The sequence below is a fragment of the Ostrea edulis genome, chromosome 3 (assembly GCF_947568905.1).
Source record: "Ostrea edulis chromosome 3, xbOstEdul1.1, whole genome shotgun sequence".
In the NCBI taxonomy this organism is placed as follows: Eukaryota; Metazoa; Mollusca; class Bivalvia; order Ostreida; family Ostreidae; genus Ostrea; species Ostrea edulis.
In genome coordinates this window covers 37,886,395-37,911,306 of record NC_079166.1, presented here as the reverse complement: position 1 = coordinate 37,911,306, position 24,912 = coordinate 37,886,395, and the positions used below count along the sequence as shown (strand labels likewise).

At 36.3% G+C, this 24,912-nt stretch overlaps 2 protein-coding genes across 3 annotated transcripts in view; both read left to right on the top strand.

Annotated features, from left to right (window-relative positions):
- The first annotated feature begins 7,901 nt into the window (after nt 1-7,901).
- LOC125675842 (uncharacterized) lies at nt 7,902-9,401 on the top strand. The gene has a single exon (XM_048913661.2). It carries the CDS (start codon nt 7,966-7,968, stop codon nt 9,193-9,195), a length of 1,230 nt encoding a protein of 409 aa, XP_048769618.2. The 5' UTR covers nt 7,902-7,965; the 3' UTR covers nt 9,196-9,401.
- Nucleotides 9,402-13,789: 4,388 nt separating this feature from the next.
- Nucleotides 13,790-24,912, top strand: part of LOC125674912 (glutamate receptor ionotropic, kainate 2-like) — a 40,448-nt gene continuing 29,325 nt past the window's right edge. Inside the window, exon 1 of one of the 2 annotated variants that reach the window (XM_056160629.1) lies at nt 13,790-14,462. The gene's annotated coding sequence lies outside the window, so the exon portion shown is untranslated. The remainder of the gene's footprint in view (nt 14,463-24,912) is intronic. The other variant, XM_048912276.2, reaches the window with a different exon arrangement.

Below are 24,912 nucleotides of genomic sequence, written 5' to 3'. Positions count from 1 at the left end.
CATGTCGCGAGCGGATCTCGATTCACGACCTCCCGGTTACTAATCGAATGCTCTATATTGTACCACGGAACTACGGTGACTTTCCTAATATGGTTACATCAGTAGGAGAAGTTCGCATGAGGCCATAATGAAGATATGTTTAGACGCTAGCGTAGTGGGAGTATATGTTATGAATTTGATGTATTAGAATTTTCAACGACGATGCAAGAATACGGCGATATAAATCTTTTATAATGGCATTACTGGGGTATCAGGAATAAAGACAAAATTACAAAAAGCACCATCTCACAAACCAACCCCAAGAATAAACTGGTTGGGAAATTGTCACATCTTATTAAATCTCAGAAGAAATACTAGTCCCGGATGTGGGAGGTCGAAAATTTGAAACCAGTGTGCATTTCCTGTTATCCAAACCTTCTTGACTTCTGTCTATGTGATTGGTTCTAAAGGCATTAAGCCTTAAAGCGTCGACAACTTGTACATGCAAGGTGAAGATAACGAACAGTGATCAATCTCATAACTCCTACAAGCAATACAAAATAGATAGTTGGGCAAACACGGACCCCTGGACACACCAGAGGTGGGATCAGGTGCATAGGAGGAGTAAGCATCCCCTGTTGACCGGTCACACCCACCGTGAGCCCCATATCCTGATCAGGTAAACGGAGTTATCCGCAGTCAAAATCAGTGTGCCAAGAACGGCTTAACAATTGGTATGAAACACGTCAGACAGCATTTGACCCAATGCGAGGTTGTATCGACGAACTAGATCGTTATAACGACCATAGAATTTGCGAAATGCTGACTTCAATCGAGACTGTTGAAATCCCTGTACCATCAACTTGTTTGTCAGTAGCTTACCTCGATTTAAAAACTGACTATACCCAGAACAAGCTCTTGCATATCGAATCAGTTGAGATATATAAACACCATATGCAGGTGATATACATATATTCCTTGATTTCTTCACCAAAGGAACAATGGGGAGATCTCCTCGAGTTTTTTTTCCTTCTAAATGGCATCGCCTCTCTGAAGATTATTGTTCTAGACGCCAAGTTCTTCGAGCTAAGCCACCTTCAACTACTATATGAAAAGAAAATAACCGACATTCGTTGGTACTAGATCGAGATGTAAATTTAATTTATTGCATTGTTATTATGGATTTTATAGAATTGATTGTAATGTAAAACTTATACGGTACCAATTTTGATGCACCAGATGCGCATTTCGACAAATAATGTCTCTTCAATGATGCTCAACCGAAATGTTTGAAATCTGAAATAACAATGAAGTTTTAGAGCTATTATAGCCAAAAACAGCGTGCCAAAAAAAGTGGAGTCAAATTCGTCTAAGGATAAGAGCTATGCATGAGGGAGATAATCCTTAATTTTGAAATGAATTTCTAAATTTTATAACAGCAATTAAATATACATCCGTATTTTCAAGCTAGTAACGAAGTACTTAGCTACTGGGCTGTAGAGACCCTCGGGGACTAACAGTCCACCAGCAGAGGCCTCGACCCAGGGGTCATAATGTAAAACTTATACGGTACCAATTTTGATGCACCTGATGCGCATTTCGACAAATAATGTCTCTTCAGTGATGCTCAACCGAAATGTTTGAAATCCGAAATAACAATGATGATGAAGTTCTAGAGCTATTATAGCCAAAAACAGCGTGCCAAAAAAAGTGGAGTCAAATTCGTCCAAGGATGAGAGCTATGAGATATATCACTACAGTAAAATAGTCTACATGGCGATTTGTTAAGTAACGCACCGTTGTTTATATACGATGAATACGTTAGTACGGTCCTGTACATGTACAATACACAGTATTCTTATTATACGAAATAAGTTCTAAATACATTAGAAAACAGTGTTTACAGTATGGGAGTCTCCTATCAACTATTATACAACTTTAATATACTAGAGCTTGAAGAGTAGTCATGTTACACATCCCAGGAAGCTGAATACATCCACGAAGTTAGTAAGCACCGTCAACTCCCAGCAAGAATCCAATTCTCAATACATCTTATCATGCTATAAGAGTATGGTAGACAGGACCTGCAAGTGTCCAAAACTTAAGGTATTCAATGTATGATAAAAGAATCATGGTTGATTGATTGATTGAATATTGTTTAACGTCCCTCTCGAGAATATTTCACCCATATGGAGACGTCACCAATGCCGGTGAAGGGCTGCAAAATTTAGGTCTATGCTCGGCACTTATGGCCTTTGAGCAGGAAGAGATCTTTATCGTGCCAAACCTGCTGTGACACGGGACCTCGGTTTTTGCGGTCTCATCCGAAGGACCGCCCCATTTAGTCACCTCTTACGTAAAGCAAGGGGGTACTGAAATTTGAAGGATTTAAAATAACAGATGTTTATTGTTAAATAATGATGAAAGTGGAGTAAATGAAATTCACATGACTGGTAAATAATTAGAAGGTGACATTTTTGCAATTGAAATCGTTTTGAAGAGTTATCTGCCCTTTGTAAAAAAGAATATAAGAAAAATCTTATTTTCTAAAAATGTGTATAGTAAATGATCAATTTCATTTCATATTTTCATAAAGAAAAAGTGTATGTAACTTTGTACCAAGAGATTTGTATGAAAATATAATTTCTTTTTAAAATATTTTAATAAAACACGCTCTTCCCATATACTTCAATATCAAATTCTAAGTGAAATAAAACTGAAAATTCCTAGGGTTTATTATTTTTATTTGATGAACCCTTTAAAATGATGCCATGATTACAAACCCCCACAATCTATTTACTAGATATGAAGTACGGTCGTTATACATTGAATATATTAACTGTCTAATAAAGTTAAATATTGTAGAGAATCTATATCAGCTGTTTTCTCTGCAGAACATATCTGCACTGTTTACTCTGCAAACAGACAATTTTACTTCATGAATAATAATAAGAAACATATTGACGCAAGCGTCAAAGAATGGCCGCGAATATTTGTTTCATTTAACTGACCGTATAAAATGTCAATTTTGCATGAGTACAAGTATCAATGATGCAGATTAATTTCCACATATATTGCCATGTAAAATTTTACCCATTATGTGGCCTCATCTTACCCTCAAGGGTCGTGATTTGAATAAATTGAAATCTGCACTACCTGATGATGTTTGCATATTAATATGACTAATCCTGACCCTTTTGGTCTTGTGAATATGATCGGTAGATTGTTCTATGTAGTTAGAGTTTCCCATAGATGGGTCACAGTTATCACAGTTAAATTTTCCCAAAGACGGAGGCCATTGATCCACATAGTCCCGTGGGGATCCGGTTTAGAAAAGGTCCTAAGTACCCTTGCTTGTCGCAAGAGGGGACTACATAGGGCGGTCCTTCGGATGAGACCGCAACGACAGAGGTTCCCTGTCACAGCAGGTGGGGCATGATAAAGATCCTTCCCTGCTCAAAGGCCATAAGCGCTGAACATAGGCCTAAATTTTGAAGCCCTTCACCGGCAATGGTGACGTCTCCATATGAGAGAAATATTCTCGAGAGGGACGTTAAACACTATTCAATCGATTGATCCACATAGTAAGAGTTTCCCAAACACGGGTAACAATTATTAACATAGAGTTTACCACATACGGATGGCAGTGATCTACGTAGATAGAATGTATCACAGACGGATGACAGTGATCCACGTAGTTTATGTTTCCCATAAACAAATGTCAGTGATCTACATAATTACATTTTTCTCACAGACGGGTTACAGTGATCTACATAATTAGCAATTCCCATAGACGGGTGAGAGTGATTCACATAGTTAGGGTTTCCCATAGACGAGTGAGAGTGATTCACATAGTTAGGATTTCCCATAGACGAGTGAGAGTGATACACATAGTTAGAATTTCCCATAGACGGATAAGAGTCATTCACATAGTTAGAGTTCCAATAGAGGGCTGATAGTAAATCTACAAAATTAGAGTTTACGATAGACTAGTGACAGTGATCCACGTAATTAGACTAGTGACAGTGATCCACTTATTTAGACTAGTGACAGTGATCCACTTATTTAGACTAGTGACAGTGATTCACGTATTTAGACTAGTGACAGTGATCGACGTATTTATACTAGTGACCGTGATCCATGTAATTAGACTAGTAACCGTGATCCACGTATTTAGACTAATGACAGTGATTCACGTATTTAGACTAATGACAGTGATCCACGTATTTATACTAGTGACAGTTATTCACGTATTTAAACTAGTAACAGTAATTCACATATTTAGACTAGTGACAGTGAACATCGAGAGTGATTCACATATTTAGACTAGTGACAGTGATCCACCTAATTAGACTAGTTCCAGTGATCCATGCATTGAGACTAGTGGCAGTAAACCACGTATTTAGACTAGTGACAGTGATTCACGTATTTAAACTAGTGATTAGTGACAGTGATTCACGTATTTCGACTAGTGACAGTGATCCACGTAATTAGACTAGTGACCGTGATCCATGTAATTAGACTAGTAACCGTGATCCACGTATTTAGACTAGTGACAGTGATTCACTTATTTAGACTAGTGACAGTGATTCACGTATTTAGACTAGTGACAGTGATTCACGTATTTAGATTAGTGACAGTGATCCATGTATTTAGACTAGTAACAGTGATTCACTTATTTAGACTAGTGACAGTGATTCACGTATTTAGACTAGTGACAGTGATTCACGTATTTAGATTAGTGACAGTGATTCACGTATTTGGGCTAGTGATAGTGATCCACGTATTTAGACTAGTGACAGTGATTTACGTATTTAGACTAGTGACAGTGATTCACGTATTTAGACTAGTGACAGTGATCCACGTATTTAGACTAGTAACAGTGATTCACTTATTTAGACTAGTGACAGTGATTCACGTATATAGACTAGTGACAGTGATCCATGTAATTAGGCTAGTGACCGTGACCCACAGATTTAGACTAGTGACAGTGATTCACGTATTTAGACTAGTGACAGTGACCCACTTAATTAGATTAGTGACCGTGATCCACGTAATTATACTAGTGACAGTGATTCACCTCTTTAGACTAGTGACAGTGACCAACGGATTTAGACTAGTGACAGTAATCCACGTATTTAGACTAGTGACAGTGATCCACGTATTTAGACTAGTGATAGTGATCCACGTATTTAGACTAGTGACAGTTATTCACGTAATTTAGACTAGTGACAGTAATTCACATATTTAGACTAGTGATAGTGAACAGCGACAGTGATTCACGTATTTCGACTAGTGACAGTGATCCACGTAATTAGAGTAGTGACAGTGATCCACGTGTTTAGTCTAGTGATAGTGATTCACGTATTTAAACTAGTGACTAGTGACAGTGATTCACGTAATTAGACTAGTGACAGTGATCCACGGATCTACACTAATGACAGTGATCCACGTATTTAGACTAGTGACAGTGACTAGTAACAGTGATTCACATATTTAGACTAGTGAGGGTGACCAACGGATTTAGACTAGTGACAGTGATTCACGTATTTATACTAATGACAGTGATCCACGGATTTAGACTCGTGACAGTAATCCACGTATTTAGACTAGTGACAGTGATTCACGTATTTAGACTAGTGACAGTGATCCACGTATTTAGACTAGTGACAGTGATTCACGTATTTAGATTAATGACAGTGATCCACGTATTTAGACTAGTGACAGTGATTCACGTATTTAGACTAGTGGCAGTGATCCATGTATTTAGACTAGTGACCGTGATTAAGGTATTTAGACTAGTGGCAGTGATTCACATATTTAGATTAGTGACAGTGATTCACGTATTTAGACTAGTGGCAGTGATCCACGTATTTAGACTAGTGACAGTGATTCAGGTATTTAGACTAGTGACAGTGATCAACGTATTGAGACTAGTGACAGTGATTCACATATTTAGACTAGTGACAGTGATTCACGTATTTAGATTAGTGACAGTGATCCACGTATTTAAACTAGTGACAGTGATTCACATATTTAGACTAGTTACAGTTATTCATGTATTTAGACTAGTGACAGTGAACAGCGACAGTGATCCACGTATTTAGACTAGTGACAGTGATCCAAGTATTTAGACTAGTGACAGTGATTCAGGTATTTAGACGTGAGAGTGATCCACGTATTTAGACTAGTGGCAGTGATTCATGTATTAAGACTAATGACAGTGATTCACGTATTTAGACTAGTGACAATAATCCATGTAATTAAACTAGTGACAGTGATTCACGTATTTAGATTAGTGACAGTGATTCACGTATTTAGATTAGTGACAGTGATTCACGTATTTAGACTAGTGACAGTGATCCACGTATTTAAACTAGTGACAGTGATCCATGTAATTAAACTAGTGACAGTGATCCACGTATTTAGACTAGCGACAGTGATTCACGTATTTAGACTAGTGACAGTGATCCACGTATTTAGACTAGTGACAGTGATCCACGTATTTAGACTAGTGACAGTGATCCATGTAATTAAACTAGTGACAGTGATCCACGTATTTAGACCAGTGACAGTGATCCACGTATTTAGACTAGTGACAGTGATTCACGTATTTAAACTAGTGACAGTGATCCATGTAATTAAACTAGTGACAGTGATCCACGTATTTAGACCATTGACAGTGATCCATGTAATTAAACTAGTGACAGTGATGCACGTATTTAAACTAGTGACAATGATCCACGTATTTAGACTAGTGGTAGTGATCCACGTATTTAGACTAGCGACAGTGATTCACGTATTTAGACTAGTGACAGTGATTCACGTATTTAGACTAGTGACAGTGATTCACGTATTTAGACTAGTGACAGTGATCCACGTATTTAGACTAGTGGTAGTGATCCACGTATTTAGACTAGTGACAGTGATTCACGTATTTAGACTAGTGACAGTGATTCACGTATTTAGACTAGTGACAGTGATTCACGTATTTAGACTAATGACAGTGATCCACGTATTTAGACTAGTGACAGTGAACAGTGACTGATTCACGTATTTAGACTAGTGACAGTGATCCACGTATTTAGACTAGTGACAGTGATTCACGTATTTAGACTAGTGACAGTGTTTCACGTATTTAGACTAGTGACTGATCCACGTATTTAGACTAGTGACTGATCCACGTATTTAGACTAGTCACAGTGATCCACATATTTAGGTTAGTGACAGTGATCCACGTATTTAGATTAGTGACAGTAATCCACGTATTTAGACTAGTGACAGTGATCCACGTAATTAGACTAGTGACAATAATCCACGTGTTTAGACTAGTGAGAGTGATCCAGGTATTTAGGGTGAGAGTAATACAGATAGAGTATCCCATGAAAAGTGACAATGTTTTTCCATAGACAAGTGAGAGTGATCCACAAATAATTTCTCACAGACGGTTTAGAGCGATTCACATAGTCGGAGTTTCTCATAGACGACTGACAGTGACTCCCTTAGTTACAGAAAGCCTTAAGTTGGTACCGTGATTTCCCCAAGATTTGAGATACCGATCGAATGGACACAGAGAACGATTTAATTCAATCTAATCACCATTAATGACATTTAGATAAAGTCTAGGTAGCCATCGTAGCTTGTCATTGCCTAGCTTTAACTTGTTATATTGTAATTGTTCTTGTTTCAAAAATTCCATAGACTACATTCGATCACAGATTGGTTTCTGTAATAACCCTTATGTTTGGTAACGGATGTACTTAGTCCTGTTGTGTATGACGGACCACAGACATTAATATCATACTGGTCTGGTCACGTGACCTACCTGAGGAATGACCACGTAAAACTCGACTCCCGAAAATTTGGTCGGAAAGAGCTATTTTTGAAGCTTTTTAATAGGTGATTGCTGCTTCTCTGCAACCCATATAACTCACGAACTTGGATAGTGTTTTTTGAAGATTTTTGAATGTCTTTGATGCAGTAAAAATGCCGTTGAATCAACAACAAAAGAGTGGTCAGACAAGTTTTAGAAAGACTGAGCAGTGTTCCGCAAATCAGGTTAGTGTTAACAAAGATATGAACTGTAGAATTCAAGAATTACAAAACACTATTGATAGTTTAAGGAACAAACTATCCAACTACGATTCGTTATCAAATGACATTGCCCAAATGAAATCTTTAATCCATGATGAGGAATCGGGATTTGTGAAATCACTAAAATACGTGGCAGAACAATCGGAGAGCAATTACGACGATATATATTTTATACGTCAGGAGAATGCCCAACTTCGAAGCGAAGTCGATTTATTAAGGGCCTCAGTGATTAAACTGGATAGAAAAATTGCACACCAAGACAAGGAACTTAATGAATTACGTTCCCGTTCAATGCGAGATAATATTCTGATCCACAACTTTGAATATACACCTGGTGAACTCCTATCAGATGCTATTCCCAAACTGATAAAGGAATCTTTAGGGGTACAACTTTCCTTTGTTCGCATTCACAGAAATAGCGCCAAGGGTACTTACAATTCTAGACCCGTCACAATAACAGCAAAATTGGTGGATCGAAGCAAAAAAGATGAAATACTGAAAGCGCAAAAAGCGAAAAAGCTAGAAAAAATCAGGCTTCCTTTCTATATAACATCGCAAGACCCCCCTGCAATTCGGGAAGAACGTAAAAGACTGTATGCTATTTCTGACTCTCTGCGCGAAAATAAAATCAAGGCGAGAGTGGAACGGGGGCGAGTAACTTTGCCAAACGGTGACGCATATATTGATCCAGTACAAAAGATAGAAACATCGGATACTCTACAAATTACACCCGATGAAATAGAAAACCTGGATATCTCAGACACTACAACTGAACCAACCAAACTTAAGGGTTCTGAAATATTCGCCACCGGAGCGAAGGTTACTTCAATAATAGAAGTTCAAAACTTATACAAAAAAGTTTGTGTAGACCCCTACTCAGCCGCAGCCGATCATCGAATCCTAATCTACAGGTTTGTAGATTCTTCAGGGAAAATTCACGAAAGTTACTGGGATGATGGCGAGCATGGAGCAGGGAGGCGCCTTATGACATATATGAAAACAAACAAAATTGAAAATCTGGGTGTAGTTATAACGCGCTGGTGTGGCCCAAATCATATTGGTCCGGACCGCTTCCGAATCATGGAGGACCATGTGTGTGAAGTGGCCAACACTGTACTCTAGGAGAGGCTACTGCGGGTTATATATGTATATATATTATATTATATCAGTGTGCATTACTTGCAAGTTATATTTAGAAATGTGAATTATAAAAACTCAATATTACTAATTACTATTATCAAGGTACTATTTGCAAGTGGTGTGTATAATTATGCTATAATATGTCTCTATTAATCTGCATATGATGGGTCTATAAAGCTTTGTATCGCGATCATCCTATTCTAATATTGTTTTCCGGAATTTGTAATTGTGTCAATTTTGGTTTTGATAATTTCCTTCAATATTGCAACTTCCGGTATACAAGACGACGACGACAAATGTATATATATTATATGTACTAGGTTTGGACAATAGCACTCTTTCCGACTAAATTACTCGGTTATAATATAATGAATCAACATCTTCAACTCTTTTCATACATGATTATTATTTTCTTCTCATTTCTCTCTCTCTCTCTCTTTCTCCTTTCCTTTACGTTTCAAACTTTTCAATGGGGGCCAGTATTTTGTCAGTCCGTGTTTTGCTGAAATCTATATAACAAACAAACAGATACATGGCTGAAATTAAAATTATCTCTGTGAACTGTCAAGGATTAAATGACCATAAGAAACGGAAAGACATTTTCCAATACTATCGCCAACAGCATTGCAACATTTTATGTTTAATAGACACACATTTTACAATGGAAATGGAACAAGAAATAAGAAATGAGTGGGGCTATGAAGCTCGATTCAATTCTTTTACTTCAAACTCAAGAGGGGTTGCCATTCTATTTAATAATAATTTTGAGTACCAAATTCATGAACAGCCTATTTCAGATAATACTGGTAATTTACTTGCACTTAGCATTTCATTAGAAAATAAGAAAATAAGTTTGATATGTATATATGGACCAAATGATGACTCTCCTGACTTCTATCAGAAATTAGGAGATACTATTACAAAATTAAACAACGAGGAAATTATTATTGTTGGGGATTTTAATCTGGTACTAGATACTACCAAAGATTATTTCAATTATTTACATGTTAATAACCCCAAGGCAAGGGAAGCTGTTCTAGAACAAATGCTATCTTTAAATTTAGTTGATATATATAGAGAATTCCATCCAAATGTAAATAGGTTCACTTGGAGAAAACCTAATCCTATGAAACAAGCTCGCCTAGATTTCTTTCTTATATCTGCTTCCCTCCTAAAGGAAGTTAAAAGCAGTGACATTATGACAAGCTATAGATCAGATCATTCTCCAGTGTATGTATCACTTAAATTAAATAATTTCAAACATGGGAAGGGACTATGGAAGTTTAATAACTCACTTTTAAAAGACATTGAGTATATTAATTGTATTAATAATCATATTGATCAAATAAAACAACAATACGCAGTTCCCGTATATGAAAGAGAGTCAGTTTTAGACATTCCTGCAGCAGACATACAGTTTATAGTTAATGAACAACTATTTTTAGAGACCCTATTGATGGAAATCAGATCAAAAACAATTTTATATGCAAGTCACATCAAAAAGCAAAGATCAAAAAAGAAAAGGATTTACAAGATCAACTAGAAGAATTGGAAAGGGATTTTGAACGAAATATTGAAACTATAAATGAAAAGAAAAAAGATCTTGAAAATATACGAAATCATAAGGTCAATGGTTGTATGGTACGTTCCCGGGCTAAGTGGATAACTGAAGGAGAAAAGCCATCTAATTATTTTCTCAACCTAGAGAATCGCCATTTTACAAATAAAATCATTCCAAAAGTAATAATTGTAGAAAATGATGTACAAAGAGAAATAATCAAACAAGAAGACAATCTGATAGAGGTGGAAAATTTTTATAGAAACTTATATTCGAGTAATAGAAATATAAATATATTAAAGGATTTTAGTGTTCCTAAGCTATCTGATGGAGAGAAAAAATCAATAGAAGGATATATTACTCACAAAGAAGCATCTATAATCTTAAAGGATATGTCAAATAACAAAAGCCCTGGTAGTGATGGCTTCACAGCTGAATTCTTTAAAATTTTCTGGAAAAAAATTGGATTTTTTGTCGTGCGATCATTAAATTATGGATTTGACCAAGGAGAATTATCATCAACACAAAAACAAGGAATTATAACTTGCATACCCAAAGAGGGAAAATCAAAATTCTCTCTAAACAACTGGAGACCAATTTCTCTTCTCAATGTTACATATAAAATTGGGTCAGGCTGTATAGCAAGAAGAATAAAAACTGTGCTTAGTAAAATTATTAGTAATGATCAAACAGGTTTCATACCTGGAAGGTATATAGGAGAAAACAGTAGATTAATATATGATCTAATGAATCATACAGAAACAAATCATATTCCTGGAGTGTTAGTTATGATAGATTTTGAAAAAGCCTTTGATTCTGTTTCTTGGAAATTTATAAAAGATACTTTGCAATACTTTAATTTTGGACCTTATTTCTGTAGTTGGATTACAACATTTCACTATAATGCGGTTTCATGTGTGACACAAGCAGGCTTTTTATCTAATTTCTTTAAACTAGGACGTGGTTGTAGGCAAGGGGACCCACTATCACCTTACATATTCTTATTATGCGCTGAAATTTTGGCTATAAAAATTAAAAATAACAGAAGTATAAAGGGAATTGTAATCAATAACACAGAATATCTAATGTCACAGTACGCAGATGATACATCCATTATCCTTGACGGATCGGAGGTTTCATTGAGAGAAACCTTGAAAGAACTTGATGAATTTTATAAATTATCTGGTCTCAAAATAAACCGAGATAAAACTCAGATTGTATGGATAGGAAGTAAAAAATATTCAGATGAAAGATTATGTTCTGATATGAATTTCAAATGGACAACTCGATTTAAACTACTAGGAATCCATTATGATGTGGATTTAAATAAAATTTTGAAATTGAACTATAACAAAAAACTTGTGAAGATTAAGTCAATTATTGACCAGTGGAGTAAACGAAAGTTGACTCCAATTGGGAAAATAACTCTAGTGAAATCACTCCTAATTTCACAACTAAATCATTTATTTATTGCCTTACCAAACCCAAAGAATGCTTTCATAAAAGAGCTTAATACTATTTTATTTGAATTTGTCTGGAATTCAAAATCTGATAAAATTAAAAGAAAAGTTGCCACACAAAAGTATGCATATGGGGGACTAAAAATGGTTGATCTAGATTGTTATATCAAAGGACTAAAGTCGACTTGGATAAGGAGATTGGTTATGGAGGACAACTCAAAATGGAAAAGTCTCCTTAGAAATAATGTAAACTTGGACAAATTAATAAATACAGGTTCAGACTATATCTTACAGATAGTTGAAAATGTAAAAAATGACTTTTGGAAAGATGTCATGGTGGCTTTTAAGGAAATTCAAGAAAAAGTTGTCATTAAATCTTGGGAGGACTATATGAGCCAACCTTTATGGAATAATCATAAGTTCAAGATAGAAAGTCAGTCCATCTTCTATAAAACATGGTATGATAAAGGAATAAAAAATGTACATGATCTACTTGACGAAAAAGGAGAAATTATAAATTTTAAAATATTTAAAGACAGATTTAACCTACAAATGAATTTTTTAACATATATGGGTATAACACAAGTAATAGCCACAGATATGAAAAAGTATAACTTTACAAATAAAGCATCTGTGCAAAAACCCCTTATTCCCTTGAATATCAAACTATTTGTTTTAACAAAGAAAGGGTCGAAATCTATGTATGATACTCTCAATAAATCAGATGCTATACCCACAGGAAAAAAGAAATGGAGTAGATATTTCATTACCTCTGATAACCAATGGAAGGCAATCTTTTACCTGCCATTCTTGACCTCATTGGATTCTAAATTATTATGGTTTCAATACAGAGTTAACCACCACATTTTAACTACTAATAGCTATATGTACAAATTAGGTAGAGTAGATTCTAAACTATGTACCTTTTGTGATAGGGAAGACGAAACAATTTACCATTTACTTTGGGATTGTCCAAAAGTACAACAATTATTATCAGAATTTATCAGATATTGCAATTCAAAGGAGATTGAAATAGAATTTGATGTCAAAACTTTTTTATTTGGTGATACAAAACAAAAACATTTCAGGTCATACAATGCATTACTTATAATAATCAAAAAAAATATATATAGGAATAGATGTCAAAAAAATCAGCTAACACTTAAAGCCCTTATAAATGATTGGAAACAATTGTATCAAATCAACCTGGATAGTTATAAGGAAAGAAATGAATTAGATAAATTTAAAATGGACTGGGAAAAATGGTCTCCATTAGTCAATTGACTCCCTCCTCCCCCCCCCCTCTCTCTCTCTCTCTCTCTCTCTCTCTCTCTCTCTCTCTCTCTCTCTCTCTCATAAAAAGAAAATGAACATTATAATATATGTGTACGCTTAAATATATTCATATTCTTTTGTATCTACTTTTGTGCAAATGTATGTCGATTGAGTGAAATTAAAAAAAAAAAAAAAAAAATTAATATCATACTCAGGATGTCGCATTCGTTCAAACATTTATGCTTACATGTATACACGTTCAAGATTTCTCAATGACATTTTTTTCAAGGAGTTTGGATAATCGAGACTTCTCAATGACTACATAGACAAAAATTCCCACGGAATTTGGACGCTCGAGATTTCTCAATGACTATAGCTAACATTTCTTCCGGCAATCACGGTCAACGATATATCGAGGAATTCTACGCCTGGTAGATCAATAATGGCGGTAATCAAGAGAATTATCGGCTGCTTTTTTTTTTTTACCCAAAAGATTAATCTCAGTTATGCCACTTTCAAAGTGGGCCAATTGCTTCGGAATTATAAGAATATGAGAAATGGATACTGTTGTGATCATGAGCGATGCGTACAAATTTTGAAAATCATTTTGTTTACGTCGTAAGTAATTATGAAGGTCGTTCAAGTCAATTGTCATTTTGACATTAAGTCTGAAGAGCGAATCCAATATTGAATGGATAAACAAAATGAAATTCTTGGGGAGAAATGTCACGAATACCACATTTTGATTTCTCTTTTGAACATGTATGATATAAACAAAGCAAAATTACACGCGCACTCGCTGGGACGCACGCCAACTTGGAAGCACGTGTCTTCAAGGGATTACACCAAACTTTCAAAATCGGAAAAGAAATTGCTGAGGGGGTGAATTTCAGAAGGTGTAAATTGGATAAATGGAATAGCAGGAGCTGATTGTTTTTCCAAACTGATTTCTGAAGGTAAGTTGGGTAAATTTCTGTAAAACATATTTACAAAGTAAACAAGTCTTATTTACTGTGGAATAAGTGGGCTCTTGATTTCAGACGATACGCCACTAGTCAGGCGGGAGGAAAGCTGCATCAATGGGAGATACAGCGGCATTAAAGCACCTGATCGTAAAGTTGTGGCAGATAAGCTAAGATAACTTTAAAAAGAAGGCTCAAGGCAAACATCTTCTCAATAGCCAGGGGTGTCATTAAGCATAGTAGCACATTCTGCCTAAAGCTCGTTGATATAATAAATGACTGTCAAAACTTCAGTCTCTAGAAATATTGATGTTGGACGATAAAAACTCAGAGGCAGAAAAAACAAAATAAATCTGTGCTTTGTAAGATTGTCGTATATTGTTTCTTTTTTAAATTGAAACACTGCCGACATCCCCTCAAAAATCATCAAGATGATATGCCCATTTTGGAATGCTTATTTTGAATATTTTTTTTATCTTTGCATAGAGTCTACAATCTCCGTTATGAAAACTACTGGTACGTGTGCACACGCATAAACTTTCGTTAAAAGTTAGATACAAATTGAATGTCAATCGGTATGACAAAAATGCTTTAATTTTATAAGAAAACTATTTAGGGAATGTCTTTTGTCAACACGCATTGATGACATACAGAGGGTTTTGTACTTTCTGTCGTAAAATGGTCGATCGGAGTCTCCTGAGCTGACAGTCAGTTCATGGTAACAATGAAGTCTGGATTATAGGATTTTCCGTCCAGGACCATTTCCTATTATGACATATTTAGTGGAGCAGTGTCTTACTCTTGGGTTTGATTATAGGATCGACATGTGACTTTACGCAGTATGATGAATTGCGCTTCCCTCTGTTTCAGCTACCATTGTTCTCTAATTGGAAAAGCTAAAGATAATAAAAATTGGGTTTTGACATGTCGCAATTGGTGAATAGAAAGAAAGAGTGTCTTTCGCATTGGTAAGGTCTTACTTGAAGTCTAATCAGTAAATACAAATTTTGCTCTTACAAAATTCTGAATAAGACGGTATATCTCTGTCAGCTGGATACTGTATCCTCTCACTTCACCGAAATTTGTTTTCGAAACATCCACCAGTCAATGAACGCCGTTTTCCTGTTCTTCCTTGTCTGCAACAATTAAAAATAGCCAAGAGGTTTTATAATTCATTTTAGCTTAATGTGTTTTGATTTCCACATATTGATTAAATAATGTGTGTGCAAAGTATTATCTCAGTTCTGCATTTTTTGGACATACTAATTAATGGAATTGTATAGCAGTTAGCAGTTTCAATTAATAAACTAGCTACATGTACATACTCCATTATGCTTTCCTTATTTATAATGGTAAACTGGTGTTGTTAATGGGTTTTTTAAATAAGTAATTGCCGTTTTGTTGTTGTTGGAGGTTTTTGAGGTTTTTTTTTTGGCTGCGATATGGAGTTCCCGAAACATGTATATTGTCAATGGGATTACCAAAGTAAAACTAAAATCGGACACGAAATCGTCATCAATAGCAGTTTGTGTCGATTTCTCTTTAGATATCCCCATATCAGTTTATTGTGCGGTTTTTTCAATTAACATTTTCCCAGAATCCTTCCATCTGCCAAATATATGCATTAATCATTCGCCATTGTCATCGCAATAAACAGACCTACGTAATGGAATTCTGAGATGTATCGCACTTAGCGGGTTTGATTTCATTGACAGCCTTTCCAGAAACCCAAATTCATTAATCATGGAGACAAATTTATGATTTTGGGAAGTGTATTTGTAAGTAAAAACAAAATCGTAATTGGTCACCATGATTCATTTATTAAAACCCAATATGTTCAAACTTTATAGCATGACAATAAAGAAAAGCTAAGTAATTAAAGAGTTTTTCCTCTTAGGTTTTGTCCCTGTTCCGCGAAAACGATGTTACTTGGTAGGTGTTGAGAAGTCTCTCCTGGGATCGAATATATTGACAAAAAAAATCAGAAGTAGACAAATTAATGAGGCTGATTCTGGTAACTAGACTTGCATTTCAAGAGCGCACCATCCCTGGTGATGTGCTAATCGAAATACGCGTCCAATCGTTCACTGGGGACGCATGCAATTTTCACTGTTTCAAGTTGCAAGAAAAAATCCTGATATAAGAGTTAATTAGATATAAAATACCTACGTTATGGCATGTCAAACGTTGCAACAATTGATTTCTTCAATTTGTATAGAACAATGCCTTATCAATATTTTGTACAATTTTTAAATGAACATTTTGCATTTATATATTGAATTTTGTTAAATCTGCAATCTGTATTTTCCTTTTATATTTAATATATTCCATGTGTAATGTGTTTACTGTTAGTATGCTATGCTTTTTCATTGCATTATATCCGGGGTGGGAGTGGGGGGGGGGGATATTTTTTTCTAAGAAGGATTTCATTGGTCAAATGTGTCCAGCTATTTTGCAGATTAAGTTGACACAAATGCGATTTACAATCATTGCATATGGCATGTCAAAATTATCATACACCTCTTTCGTAATTATCAAATCGGGTAAAAGTCTCGTGGAATACTACGAATAGGCGAGGATCAGGGTAAGCTGACTTCACTTCATTGCCACGCTCGGTTCGACTCTTAAGCCCGTTGGTGGTTTTTCACTTTGGGTTGGACCGGTCGCGGTGGCTTAGTGATAGAGCGTTCACTTCCTAGCCGGGAGGTCGTGAGGTTGAGTCCCACTCGTGCCTATGACGTTAAAATAGTGATTGCTCTTGGCACTTGTAAGTGAGAATCACGGGTCTTTCGAATATATATATATATAGTTTATTCACCAATCAAGGTCCTTCGGGGGGGGGGGGGGGGGGGGGGGGGGGCATGTACATGTTAACAGGCAATTAATTATAACAATGAAAATAGATAACAATCATTTAGAAGTACTACCGGTAATACTGACAGAGTTCACACTTCTGCACTGCACATATCTATAATTATATATGAAATACTGATTACAGACAAGATTTAAATTAACAACATGATAAATAAAATAACCCAACTGCTTCACACATCAGTTTCTGGGATAGCAGATAATAATAGTGTCGTGTGAATACTTATATAAAATAGAAAAATAGCATTATATGAGAGAATAAAAACACAATATGTTGACCTGATTACAGGGAGCACCAATTAAGGGACATTGCCTGTTAACAGTCTGGTAATAAATTTATTGTACCAGACTGTTGATCTTGTACTCCCAGTAACCAAGACAGCTTACTATTGTAAAGTAAAGGAAATGTGTAGAATGCAAAGACATGTACTTGCAGTATCACATTACACTGTTCAAAATCATCTTACTGAATACAGCATGCAAGTATATTACATATTTACACGCAGGATCCAGTTGTTCTGAATGTTTTATGTCTAAAACAGGAAGGTTAGAATACTTACATGTATATAAAAGAGAATAGCGTTATATGAGAGAATAAAACACGATATGTTGACCTGATTACAGGGAGCACCAAGGGACAGTGCCTGTTAACAATCTGGTAGTAAATTGTTGTACCAGACTGTTGGTCTTGTACTCCCAGTAGCCAAGACAGCCTACAGGTGTAAAATATGATGAAGAAAGAAAATGTGCATAATGCAATGAAATGTAACATTTGTAGTAATATATCCCACTGTTTAAAATCATCTTACTAATTTGGATGAGGATATGTTCATCTTCATTGGTCATTAGCCATATGACCTTAAAAACGGAGGTCCCATGTCGCGACAGGCGTTAACACAATAAAGAACCACATGCTACGGCCCTGTGCACTAAGCACATAGGTCTAAATTTGTGGTACTTCACTCACATGCGCTGATGACGTCTCAATATGAGTGAAAAATTCTCGACGGGACGTAAAATAACCCACCCAAAAACAACAACAAAAAACCAATCAATCACTTTGGGCTGATTATCTGTTAATCGCACCTAATTAGGCAAAGCTTCCTAGTTACTTCAGAGATATTGTGGAATGAACCCGGAACGTCTCGAGCTTTTCCAAATCGTTACAAGATAAAAACCTGGCCAATGAAAATATCAGTACTTTGTAATAAAACAAAAGTTAAACAATCATCTAATGCAATACAGATGACAAATTACTGCAAGGAAATAGGAAATTATAAAATACAAATGGAAAGTAATAAAATGTATAGGAAATTATAGAATACAGATGCAAATATATGTAAGGCAAAGTAATGAATAATGCGGTATTTATGAAAATTATACATTGCAAATAAACACCATGTAATACATATAAGAATCATACAATGCTTTAAAGAAAATAAACAATAAACATGGAAATGATAAAATACTGCAACGTTTTAATGCCATATTATTTGCATCTTTCTGGAAATTGCAACACAAAAAGAAACTATCCTAATTAAGTTTTTAAAATAATAGAGAGATAAAAGGAAATATGCCAGGATAATTCTGCCCTCAGGTACACTTTATGTAAGACAAGAATAACCAACGGAAAGTGGCCTTTCCTACCTCTGTGTACATGGACGCTATTTTAAACAAATTGATATCTTAAAGCTTTCATGAACTCTTTTTCTGGATGTTTCAGCAAACAGTCAAAGAACTCACATATCCAAACCGTTCCCGATAGCCGTGTGGTTAAGGCGTTAGTTCCGCAACCGGGAGATCCCGTGTTCGATTCTCAATCCCAGCGCCCGCGTAAACATAAAAATTTCAACATACATAGAGAATGTTCTTGCTCCAAGTGTCACGCATTAAAACTGAAGGCCAGCGTTCTTTCGGATATGATCTTATAATGGGGAACCGTATCGCAGTAGGCGTTTGCAGATTCCTCACAAGTACGACTTTGCGGGCCATACATTGGTTAAAGTTTGTGACATTTTATCTAGAGCTAGTGATGTCTCTATGTGAGTAAAACAATTCTCGAATGGGGCACAAACATAGACACCCAAAATGTTCTTTGAATAAATCAACACAATAGTAAACTGGAAACGTGCTTGTTTATTAGTTGCGAAATATTTAATCACGTCCATTAAATTTAATGGTTTTACCCTGTAAATTTTATCAGTTTTATAAATCAAATTGTTCTCATAATTGGATTTTCCAAAGAATACATTAAATTTGAAGACTTGATATCTGGACGATAAGGGAAAGTACTGAAGTTGGATAGTGGGGCTACGATGCACACAAACCATAAGAGGTCTAAGATTTGCATTCTGATGTCGAAATAGAGAGAAAGTGCAGTCATTGAAGATACAATTTCAGATGACGATTCACCACTTGTTCATCGTACAATTTCAAACGGCTGAAATTTAAAGAAGAAGGCAGGTTTCGACGAGCTTTGATTTGTGATTAAAATGTACATCGTGATACATCATCAATGTACACTGTACAGTGCATGATACGTCATCAAAGTATATCGTGATACGTCATCAACTTCCTAATTTTAGAACGAAGGATATGAAGTGTATATTCTTAAAAGTTGGCTACGTCACCTTTTGAAGTACTGCCGAACTAAATTTACAGAAATTTTATGCAATTGGGTTTTAATAAGGTTGCCTGAGTTTATTGCTATCACTACCTGTCTCGCACTATCCATACAATTTTGAACTCGAGCAGTAACATATAATCTTGTAAACAAAGTGAACCAATCTCATTGCGGCTTGGGGTTTGGGGCCTTCCAAGGCCCCAACGGATGCACCGCGGAGTTTGTGAGATCGAGAGAACAGCCTTTCGTCAAAAGAATTTCGAAAAATATTGGAAAAACTACCCGTTCTCTGTAGGCAAAACAGGGGTTACAACATGCTCTAGTTACATCAACTGCAACTAAATGGGGCGGTCCTTCGGATGAGACCGCAAAACCCGAGCCCCCGTGTCACAGCAGATGTGGCTCGATAAAGATCCATCCCTGCTCAAAGGCTGTAAGCGCCGAGCATAGCCCTGCATTTTGCAGCCCTTCACCGGCAATAGTGACGTCTCCATGTGGGTGATATAGATTCTTGAGCGTCCGGGACGTTAATCAATATACAACCAACATTCTACTGCTCCCAAACCTCGTACACTTTAATACATGTATAAAAGCAATCCTTTTTATGATAAACTTGTATAAATGTAAGATCAGTTTTTAAATCGAGGCAAGCTAATGACAAACAAGTTGATGGCGCAGGGGTTTCAACAGTCTCGTTTAAAGTCAGTATTTCGCAAATTCTATGGTCGTTATAACAATCTAGTTTGCCAATGCAACCTATCATTGGGTCGAATGCTGTCTGGCGTGTTCCATACCGACTTTTAGGCCGTTCTTGACACACTGATTTGGACTACGGATAACTCCGTTTACTTTATCAAGATATGGGGCTCACGGCGGGTGTAACCGGTCGACAGGGGATGCTTACTCTTCCTAGGCACCTGATCCCACCTCTGGTATATCCAGGAGTACGTGTTTTCCCAACTGCTTATAGGAATTATGAGATTGATCACTGTTCGTTATCTTCACCTTTCATTCAAGTAACTTAATATCCAAGAGGATTTTATGTTCGCGCTGAGAGGATCCCGCGTGGTTACCCAAAATGAAGTTCTCGCGAATGAAACGTGATTCATTGTTAACAAGTCATATAGTGAAACTATCACATCTTTCAATATCTTTTTTACTTCAAGAAATATGATAAGTGTGTACTTAGATGTCTCAGCCAATCTGTGAAATCCATGATTCTAGGGTACATGACATGTCCAGGTCCCAGTGTGGCGGCTAAATAGGTCATGTAGTCAAAATTTTAAAAATCTTTAAAAAGTTTGCTCAATTTACCAATAACATTCTGAAACTACAAAGTTTGCCCACTTTGTGTGACATTTTAGGCAGGCCCATAGTACGAGGTGGGGGCCAGTTGGGCCTGTCCCCTTTTTCTGAGTGTAGACGTTTGCCGTTTGCTATTAATTTTACATGAAAAGCAGGTTGCTCTTCTACTCTTTTTAGGCCACCTGAGTCATTCAGGTGACCTATTGCTGTTGATCTGCGTACATTGTCGTCCATCGTGTGTTAACAATTGAACAATTTTAGCTTTTCTTCAATACCTCTCCTTCCAATTCTTATCAAATTTGGTATGAAGTATCTTTGAGACAAGAGGACATAATTGTAAATTTCAGAACTCCTGCGCCCCTAGGGCCTTGGGGTCCGCACAAAAACTGCCACTGAATTGTTGACCAATTTTCAAAAGTCTCCTTCTGTACAAAAGCACATCTGTAAGAAAAACTGAATGCATAGTCATGTTGAGCAAGAAGCCCTCTACCAAATTTGTATATCATGATATCCAGGGTAGGGGTTCTGATTCCAGGGCGGTGCCAAACCTGACATATAGTGTAAGGTAAACATTTGAATAACATATTGTTTAATGCTATTGATACTAAATTAAACACGGATAGATAGCCTTTATGGCTGGGTCGAAAAACAGCCATGTATGTTAATATAACAGATTTTAGACTTTCATCAGTACGAGTACATTCGGGGGCATTTGTGTATTTACATATAGAACACCTCTTGATTTTTACTTCTGCTGAATATTAGAATTTAGCTTAGGTATGCAGAGTAGGAAAATTACTATAGATTTCATAGTCCTTGGCTTGGGGCTATTGACACTTGTGATTCAGGTTACAAATAAGACCTGTGGGCCTCTTGTTTGTTAAGTATGTGGCATATCACTCCTGTACTACTGTATCCACATTTTATTTTGTTGAGAAATTATAGCGGGAATATGCATCCCACTAATCACACGCACGAAATAGGTTTTCCGAGTCTTGGCTGCTTTCGGATTTATTTCTTTGTTGCTTGTCTAAGATTTTCAGTCAATTACTGTTTTGGCTGTACCCTCTTCCTTCCCACTTTGGTAAATGATGCTACATGCTGACTTGTGCATTGCCTTTGTAATGGATCCACATTAAAAGCGCACGCACCGTGGTCCCAAATCAATGTCATTTGGCAAGATCAAGTCACTAGTTACAAATAGAATAAAGATAAACTGCCCCGGTCACAAGTTTTTTAGTCAATTATTTTTCCTGGTTTACCAACCCCCATCCCCCTTCTTTGAAAAATTATGCTATATGCCTAACTTTTCATTGTCTTCGTAAAAGCGTGCAGTGGTTATGATCAGGTATTGCGTCATAACTAAATCAATGTCATTTGGCAAGGTCAAAGTTACTGGTTAAAAAGAATAGAATAAACTGTTTCGTTCATTTTTTTATGATGGAGAGACTATTAAATCCTCGTATTTGTCTGCAGAATGAAACATATCGCGGAATTAATGGGACTGGGTAAAAGGCTGAAAGACTAAGCAAAGATTTAGAGTCAAAGCTCCTATCCATGCAGGGTCATTTGCCCAGGAGGATGGTCATTAATGTTGGGAATATTTGTCTAGGCCATAATTTTGTACTCTATCACATCATAACTATACTGAATATATACAGTACTTCAAATTGATTTTTCATTTTGCGAATATCTATGTGACTTAAGACTCATTGTTCTGAATCTGTTATGACGTCATTGATTATGATGTCATGTATTTCATTCTGATATAGCTTTCTGAGGGATAGTCTTGGGTTGGATTTTTTTTAGCCTACACGGTTAGTAAAAACCATTTCCCAATTCGTGAATGCTCTTTCTATAACTGTCTAACTAGTCTTTGCAATTAAATTCAGATGAGGATGTTTATGATTTTAAATCCTCTCAAAGCTTCTGAAATATCCACTAAACTGTAGATAAAATGTGAGAAAAATAACCCTTGTCAAGTTGATGATTTACTCTTGTGGGATAGGGAAATTTCACCTCGGGGACAAGATTCACTGTAGGAAAACCTCGTCCTAGACTGCGAATTTTGTCCCCTCAGTGGAGTTCCTTCCCACACGAGTACTAATAAAGGATTCTATTTGTCTTTACTTTTGAATGCTGCACCAGTGTTTTAGATTTAATAAAACAAAAAACCAAATGTCAAAGGAAGACTTCAATCAGTTATGTCATGAATATTTGGATTAATGCTTAATACAGCTACACTGACTACTTATAAACAGCATTTCGCAGATAGTTGAAAAGTGTGGATCAGGAAAAGCATCGATTTCATGTTAGACATCTAACAAAAAAGACAGAACAAGAGGGCTAAAAAAATTCACAATTTCATTATGATATATCGATTTAGAAGCTGCTTTCGGCTTTTACGATATACATGTAACTTCAAATGTCACAGGGGACCGGAGATACTATCAAAAGAGGGATTATTGCACTTCAAAATCATCGTCGTCCCTCTCCCCTCTTTGGGCGGGAACGGAAAAGGTAGTTTAAGGTACCATCTTGAATCGCAGTCATCTCTCCCTCTGGATCCACCCCTGACGAGTAATTATGTAAGCTTTTTGAGGATGTTTCGTGGCATGTTTATTAGTTGGCCATAATATGCTGAAACTGCGTCAACTGAAAAGTGATAATTCAAACTTCGAAAATACTGTTCACGTGTCTCAAACAGCAGAATTTTGGGGAGAGAAAACAATTTCAAAATATATAGCTAAAGTATGGCTATTAATCATGCAGTTGATCTAGATATACCTTATCAATTTCCTCTATTTTGATTTTTTTTTAAAGGCAGTAAAAAGTATTCCCAGACGGGGAATCGAACCCCGGCCGCCGCGGTGAGATCGCTGAATCCTAACCACTAGGCTACCTGGAAGTTAAGTTATGTTGGGGGAAAACTGATCGTTCCGATGTAATTTCATACATGGCCGTAAGCAAAATCTGAACCCCAACAGAAAAAGGTGTACATTCTTCTATTTTAGATGAAGCTAGCATGTTTATAAAAGATGTGTTCAGTAGTTCTCACCTTGTTTTTAAATATCACTGCATTTTTGTGAACTTCTCTGTCCGTTACACTGGACAAGTATCTGACAGCATTGCATTTGAGGTCATGTTATGGACCCCAGTCTCATGAATAATTCAATAAATATTCGACCAATAACATTAGCTTAACAAAGAATCAAGGACCTATCAGGGATCTTTTACTGAAACGTATTCGGATTGTAAGTTCACAAAATATGGCGTCGATCTATGAAAAGTTTAAAGGAATTCCAAAAGATCTTAGATATTATACACTGTACATCTACTATCGTTAAAATGTTGGGGGGGGGGGGGTCTGTGGCGTTCTAACTTCGCTCATGGTTACCGCCATCTTCGATTATTTCCCCATGCTTCTCGGTAATTATGGTCATGCGGATGATTAGTCTTGCGCAATTGACGCTCGGCTGTCTCCGTAAAGTGGTAACGTCGTCTCCATGTAAATGAACAATTCTCGAGAGAGACGTCAAATAATCAATCAAACAATCATAATAGTAATTTTTGCAACAAAACGTTCCTTCCTAAGTATTTCAAAATGCATGAGATAGAAATAATAGTTAAAATCATGTTGGTAAT